This window comes from Olea europaea, chromosome 12 (assembly GCF_002742605.1).
Source record: "Olea europaea var. sylvestris chromosome 12, O_europaea_v1, whole genome shotgun sequence".
Taxonomy (NCBI): domain Eukaryota; kingdom Viridiplantae; phylum Streptophyta; class Magnoliopsida; order Lamiales; family Oleaceae; genus Olea; species Olea europaea.
The window spans coordinates 20,133,049-20,140,623 of NC_036248.1; the positions used below are offsets into that span (position 1 = coordinate 20,133,049).

At 42.6% G+C, this 7,575-nt stretch overlaps 1 protein-coding gene across 1 annotated transcript; it reads right to left on the reverse strand.

Annotated features, from left to right (window-relative positions):
- Positions 1-6,121: 6,121 nt before the first annotated feature.
- On the reverse strand, positions 6,122-7,246 carry LOC111406746. The gene is made up of 3 exons (XM_023036124.1): positions 6,644-7,246; positions 6,461-6,526; positions 6,122-6,250 (listed from the first exon to the last, which is right to left on the reverse strand). The coding sequence occupies exons 1-3, from the start codon at positions 7,244-7,246 to the stop codon at positions 6,122-6,124; spliced, it is 798 nt and encodes a 265-aa protein (XP_022891892.1).
- Between the last annotated feature and the right edge of the window lie 329 nt (positions 7,247-7,575).

The following is a 7,575-nucleotide window of genomic DNA, read 5'->3' on the forward strand; positions in this document are numbered from 1 at the left end:
ACATGTCTTCCAATTCCACATAATGTTGCAACTCCACTACATTGGCAATTTCCCTATTCAACCCATTCAAGAATCGTGTCATGGTAGCCTCCCGATCCTCTATCACATTGGCCCTAATCATGAGTATTTCCATATCCTTATGATAGTCCTCTACACTTTTCGACTCTTGATATAGACCTTGCAGTTTTTGATGGATCTCTCGATAATAGTGGCTAGGAACAAACCTCTTTCTCATCAATGACTTCAATTCCTCCCAAGTGCTGATTGGTCTTCCCCCACTCCTACGTTGTGAAGTAATCACTTGATCCCACCATGAAATTGCATAGTCACTGAACTCCAAAACTGCTAACTTCACCTTTTTCTCCTCTGAGTAGTTATAACACTTGAAGATCATTTCAACATTCCTTTCCCACTCTAAGTATACCTTGGGATCATTCTTCCTTTGAATGAAGGAACTGTCATTTTTATATTTCCCAAATTTCCATCCAACTCCTCCCCGCGATCATTCCGACCCCGTCTATTCATCATCCTTCCCATCTCAACACCGTAAAATTCATCTTTACCCATGTCACTCCCATATCCATACTCCTCTCGCCTTTTCCTCCTAGGCTCCCATCTATCCGGTCCTCTAGCATTGGATACATCCACTCGATGCCCCCGACTAAGATTAGCCACCGATGTATCTAATCTATTCATCCAAGCCTCCTGCTTCTCCAACCTATCTCTCGCAGCTCCAAACGCCCTCTCAAACCTCTGCACCAAATCCTCCGATGCATTGCTATTATTGCCTTGTCGGCTTGAATTTGATTCTGCCCTTTCTGGCATCCTAACACTAAAGATTTTTATTTTACTGCCTCACCAAAAATCACTCGGAAACACACAAGAGCTTTTACCCTCTATAAAGCTCATCCCTCTGCCTTTTACCACTCAATTCTTTCAACAATTGCTTCGAGGAACAATCAATGAACTCAATCAATCAATCAATTCGTGTAGAATTTCCCAAACCGGATGTGACTCAATAATTGTAACAAAGGACTCAAAGAAAACTTTTAAAACTTGACTTGAATTGAAGGAATGGAATGATTCAATGTGTCCAAGTAATTTAGAAACGATATTGAATAATAAAAGTTGGTATTTGACGGATCAATAATATTTAACAATTTTATTTTATTTTTTTTACTGTAAGGATGAACAGTAAAAAAAATTTTAGATCCGAAAATCAATAACAAAACCAACAAAGAAAAAGAAAACTGATTTGAGCGAAAATTGAGCCCAGTAATGGAATTTGAAGATTTTTGATGAAACTTTTGGATCAAATGATCAAGAAAACCTTCTGGACACAATAACACAAGAAATTGAAAAAAATTAGAAAACAAAGGATATAACCTGATTAAATTGGAGTCAAAGCTCTGATACCAACTGATGCGAACCCCGTAGCAATGAAAACTACGAAACCCACAACGAGATTGATGCGGAACCCAAGAACGCCAATACTAACCCGGTTTTGGATCTTGAACCCCAAGAATTGAACCAAGAAAACCTTCTGGACACAATAACACAAGAAATTGAAAAAAATTAGAAAACAAAGGATATAACCTGATTAAATTGGAGTCAAAGCTCTGATACCAACTGATGCGAACCCCGTAGCAATGAAAACTACGAAACCCACAACGAGATTGATGCGGAACCCAAGAACGCCAATACTAACCCGGTTTTGGATCTTGAACCCCAAGAATTGAACCAAGAAACCCTAGATTAGCGAAGAACCTAAAACCCCTTGATTACAATTAAAACAGCCCACAATCCGATTGTTTAGAACGCCACAAGAAATTGAATTTTGATAAGTTCCAAGATTGTTCAAGAAGAACAAGAAATTGAAAGAACAATTCTCTCTCTGTAATATTAAGCAAAAAAGTCAAAAGTTCTTACAATGAAAAATATTCTCCTATTTATACTAATGAATAAAAAACGACCAAAACCATCAAATTATAGTAATAATTTGATTTCATAAGAATTCTATCGAAACTAGGAAATTCAGCCAAAATTAGAAAATTCACCAATATTTTTGGCTTGTGCGGCCGCATGGTGTATTTCCATGCGGTCACATGGTTCAACAAGAATTGGTGTTGTGTTTTTCAGTATGCATGTGTGCGGCCGCATGGTGTTTTGCCTGTGCGGCCGCACAAACTTGTTTTCAGCCTCCGATTTCGTCGCTTGATAACAAATTGATCCAAGTTGATTCAGCCTTCGACCCGAACATGAAAGTTGCTCCATTTTGAGTCCGAACATGGTTCCATCAATGGTTTCTTGAAGGAGCAATCCCATCACTTGTTTCACTTGCTTTGCCCTTGATCGCGTCATTGGTCCGCCATCGACTATCAATGGGTATCGTCTCGCACTTGCCTTCGTCGGGCTCGACTCCTGGATCATATCAGATTTTCTCTCAAGTCTTTTAGGCTGTAAACTCCTTTTCCAAGGTTGTAAATCACCTCATATGATCCTTCCCAGTTTGGCCCAAGCTTGGATGGAGGGTGCCCTGTTGCTACTGCTTCCATTAATACAAAATCTCTTGGCTGGAAAGTCCATGGCTTACCCTTCTATTAAAGTATTCAGTAGCTTTTCGCTTGTAGGCTGCCATCCTTACAGCTGTTTTCTCTCTCACTCCATCGGTAGGTCGAGTTCTACACTGGTAGTTGCGATGTCAAGATGTTTGACTTTCATCCTGCCGGTTTCATTTAGAATTTCTACGGGGACAATGGCTTCCATCCCAAAAGAGAGTTTGAAGGGTGTTTCTCCTGTAGATTCTCACGGAATGGTGTGATATGCCCACAACACATTTGGCAATTCATCTGTCCAAAGCCCCTTTTCCTTTTTAAATCTTATCTTCAAATCCCATAATATCGCACGATTGGTTACTTCCGTCTGCCCATTGGATTGGGGATGAGCGACGAAAGTGAGTACGCGATAACTTTCACAAAAAGCCTTGAAGATGTGGTTGTCGAATTGTCTGCCGTTGTTAGTTATAAGAACTCTTGGTATGCCAAACCTGCATATTATATTCTTCCAAGTGAAAACTCTGCACCTTAGCCATTGTGATGGTGGCTAAGGGCTCCATCTCGACCCATTTGGTGAAATAGTCGATGGCCACTAACAAGAACTTCCTTTGCCCCTTGGCTATAGGTAGAGGCCCCAAGACGTCCATTCCCGACTGGAAAAAAGGGCATACCCCAAAAACGGCAAACTGTTGCTCCGCGGGAACATGAATCAAATTTTCGTGACCCTGACATGCATCACACTTTCTCACGAACTCTTTGAAATCGTGCTTCATAGTTGGCCAATAATATCCCTATCTAAGGGCCTTGAATGGAAGGACGACCGCCCCCTGATGGTTACCGCAGATCCCTGCATAGATTTCTAACAACACCTCATGTGCTTCAGTTGGGCGCAAACATTTTACGTAAGGCATGGTGAAGCCTCGCTTGTAGAGATGTTCATCAATTATGGTGAATGAAGCTGCTCGAATTTTCAATCTTTTGGCTTCGAGAACATCCTCTGGTAATTTATCCTCCATGAGATAATCAATTATCGGGTCTATCCAACTTTTTTCATATTCCATGTGTACTACGTCGATTACATGTTGTACACTCGGGTGTCGCAGGACTTGCACGTTTGCTGTGCTAGGTAGATTTTTTGGGTTTGCAGATGCTAGCTTGGATAAAGCGTCTACTCGCTCGTTCTCCTTGCGGGGGACCTTGGTTATCTTAAAACTCGCAAATCCCCTTTGTAGGTCCCTGACTTTCATTAAGTAAGCTATCATCTTCCCATCTTTCGCCTCAAATTCCCCTGTCACTTGCCCAACTATCAACTGAGAATCACTGCAAATTTCTACTGACGTCACCCCCAGTCTGGATGCCAAGCTCAAGCCTATAATCACTGCCTTGTACTCGGCGTCATTATTTGTTGCTGGAAACTCGAAACGCAATGAATATTCTAGTTCCTCGGACCCTGGTCCTATCATAATAATGCATGCTCCGGATCCTTCACTATGTGAAGATCCATCCACAAAGATTTTTCAAACTTCCTCATGCCCCTCGGGTTGGTCAAGGGGGGCTGTAAGCTCTGCGATAAAGTCTGTCAAAGCTTGCGCCTTAATAGCTGTCCTCGATTTGAACTCGGTGTCAAATTCACTTAATTCGATTGCCCACTTTAACATCCTCCCAGACGTCTCATGTCGATGCAAAATTTGCTTCATGGGCTAATCGGTCATGACTTGTACTGTATGAGAGTGGAAATACGGCCTTAACTTTCTGACGGCCATAATCAATGTGAACACCAGCTGTTCTACAAGACTATACCTGATTTCTGCACCTCTCAAAACTTGGCTTATGTAATACACTGGCTTTTGTGACTTTGGAAATTCTTTTATGAGCACCGCACTGATTGCGTGCTTTGAAACTGCCAAATACAAACATAACACGTCCCCTGCACATGGACTAGTCAGGACCGGGGGCTGCTGGAGAGACTACTTCAAGGATTTGAGGGATTCTTCACAGTCCTTGGTCCATTCAAAGTTGTTTGAGCCCCAATTTCCTTGAAGAAGTGGTAGCACTTATCAACTGCTCGACTCATGAAATGATTTAATGCTGCTACCCGCCCAGTGAGCTGCTGGACCTCCCTTTTACTTGAGGGGTTCTTCATCTCCAGGATAGCTCGGATCTTATCTGGATTTGCTTCGATGCCTCTTTGTGAAATCATGAAACATAGGAACTTTCCACCTGCTGTTCCAAAAACACACTTCTCGGGATTGAATTTCAGCCTATTCCGTCGGGCTACGTCAAACACTTTTCGCAGATCAGCTACGTGGTTATCAGCCTTAACACTTTTGACAACCATATCATCAACATAAGCTTCGATTATATTTCCAATCAAGTCTTTGAAGACTTTATTTATCGTTCTTTGATAAGTTGCTCCAGCATTTTTCAAGCTGAATGGCATAGCTGTATAGCAGTACGTTCTCGAGTCAATTATGAAAGATGTTTGCTCTTGGTCCGACTCGGCCATAGAGATCTGGGAATACCCGTAGAAGGCATCTAGAAAGCTCAGTCATTCATGACCTGATGTGGCATCTACCAAATGATCTATCCTAGGTAGCGGATCTGAATCTTTGGGACATACTTTGTTCAAAGCAGTGTAATTCACGCACATGCGCCATTTCCCATTTGACTTTATTACGAGGACAACATTGGCCAACCATTCTCGATACTGTACTTCCCTGACAAACCCTGGATGCAACAACTTTTCAACTTCTGCCTTCGCCGCAGCCTATCACTCCGGAGCAAGATTCCTCTTCGTTCCCCTCACAGGCTTTGCTCCAGGTGCAATACCAAGACAGTGCTGAGCGACTGATAGACTGATCCATGGAATGTCACTTGGGCTCCACGCAAAAACATCTAATTGTCAGATAAACACTTCACTAATTCTTCTTTTTCTTCTGGCCTCATGTTCATCCCAATGCTGAATTCATGTCCTTCCCCTATCAAAATTTTTTCTGTCATGTCAAGTGACTTAATTCGTCCCCTCGGGGGCTCAAAATCTAACGTCATAATTGACGGTGATTCCCTTGCTTGTATACTGTCAACATAGCACCTTTTCGAAGATTGTTGATCACCTCTCACATACCCTACGCTCGGCTGGTTGGGAACTTTATAACTTGATGATAAGTGGAAGGAATTGCACCAACGACATTCAACAGAGGCTGACCATATATTGCATTGTACGCCATGGGGGTCTTAACAACAAGGAAGTTTACTAGGATCACCACGCTTGTTGGATATGTACCCAACGTCACTGGAAGTTCTACAGCTCCCTCTGGTATAACAGTAACTCCTCCGAATCCTTGAAGAGGAGTGGACACAGCCTTTAATTCTTCAAGAGAAATTTTCAATCCTACAAATGCTTCACAAGTGAGGATGTTTACCGCGCTACCACCATCAACCAAAACCCTTTTTACATCAAAATCCACTATGTCACCGACGATCACCCAAGCATCGTCATGGGGCGTTGCCACACCAATCAGATCTTCTTCATTGAAAGTAATATTTTGGTGAAACCTGGTCATCTCTTAAATGGAGCAAACCCTAACGGTGCGAGCATAGCCCTTCCTAGATGAATTCGAGTCTCCGCCTGTCGTAATCCCTCCAGCTATCACATTTATTACTCTAGCCTTAGGTGGTGGTCTATCGTTGACTTTCTGTTTGCCTCAATCATTCTTCACATACTTAGTCAAAAGTCCCCATTTCAATAGGTGCTCGATCTCCTCCTTCAAGTGGATACATTATTCCATATCATGCCTATGATCCCTATGGAATTGACAATATCTTCTTTTGTCTCTCTTGTTAGTAGAGGCTGCCATGGGCTTCGGCTAGCCGAGCTCTTTCATGTGCCGAATTTCCATCAATACCTTTGCCCGTGGAGCGTTTACAGGGGTGAAGGTTTTTATCTCTTCTAGCTCTGTTTGACTGCGAACCTGTGCATACCCTCTATTCACATGTTCGCTTTTCAACTTATTCTTATCGGTAGATTTTCTCTCCTCATGTGATTTTTGCTTGTTTGGTTCTCATCCTTCGCGAAGGCTTTTCGTGACCTTCTTTGCTTCCTCAGCGTCTACATACTTCTCTCCCTTTTTCAATAGTTCATACATTAACTCTGGGGGGTTTTTTGAGAGTGACATCTTAAAAGCCTGATTTTGCGTTCCATTCATTAATGCAGTGACTACCACCAAGATCTGGAGATCCTTTACGCCCAATGTTGCCCTACTGAACCTAGCCAAATAATCTTGCAATGGCTCATATTTTTCTTGAACAACTTGCATTAGTCCTATGGCGGTCTTTTTCTTTCTCTTGCTGCTCATGAAATATGCTACAAAGCTTCTAGAGAGCTCATCAAATGTTTTGATTGATCGTGGCGCCAGAGTGGCTACCCAATCTCTCGCTTCCCTTCTCAGCGTCGGTGAAAAGGATCGACACATCACGGCATCTGTGGCTACGTACAGTCTCATTAAATCAACAAAAGTGCATAGATGATCAAGTAGATCGGTGACTCCATCATACACTTCTATCATTGGTTGTTTGAAACCCTTTGGTAGAGGAACCGCAATGATTTCTGGGGCGAACGAGTCTTCTTCCAAAACTATCTGCCTTCGCCTATCCTTCCTCCTTGTCAACACATCGTCAATCTTCTGGGTCATTATTTCTTCCATCCTACGCTACAAGTCTGCCATAGGACGCGTGGCCTGTGTATGTGTGACTTCATGTGACCCTTGGTCAGCAACGATTTCCTGAATTACCGGTGGGACAACTAAATGGTTTGCTTGGTGTTGCCCATTTATGTCTTGCGACGGTGCTTCTGGCATATTGTCAGATGGACCGGCTACTCTTGGCGTCTGATTTTGTAAGAGAATTATCATAGTGGCTAACTGAGCCTCCAGAAGGTTAAATTGACTCTACGTCACATATTGAGATTGAAGCTGCGGATCTTGACCCCTGGCGACAGACTCCGACTCCAACTCCGCAGTGT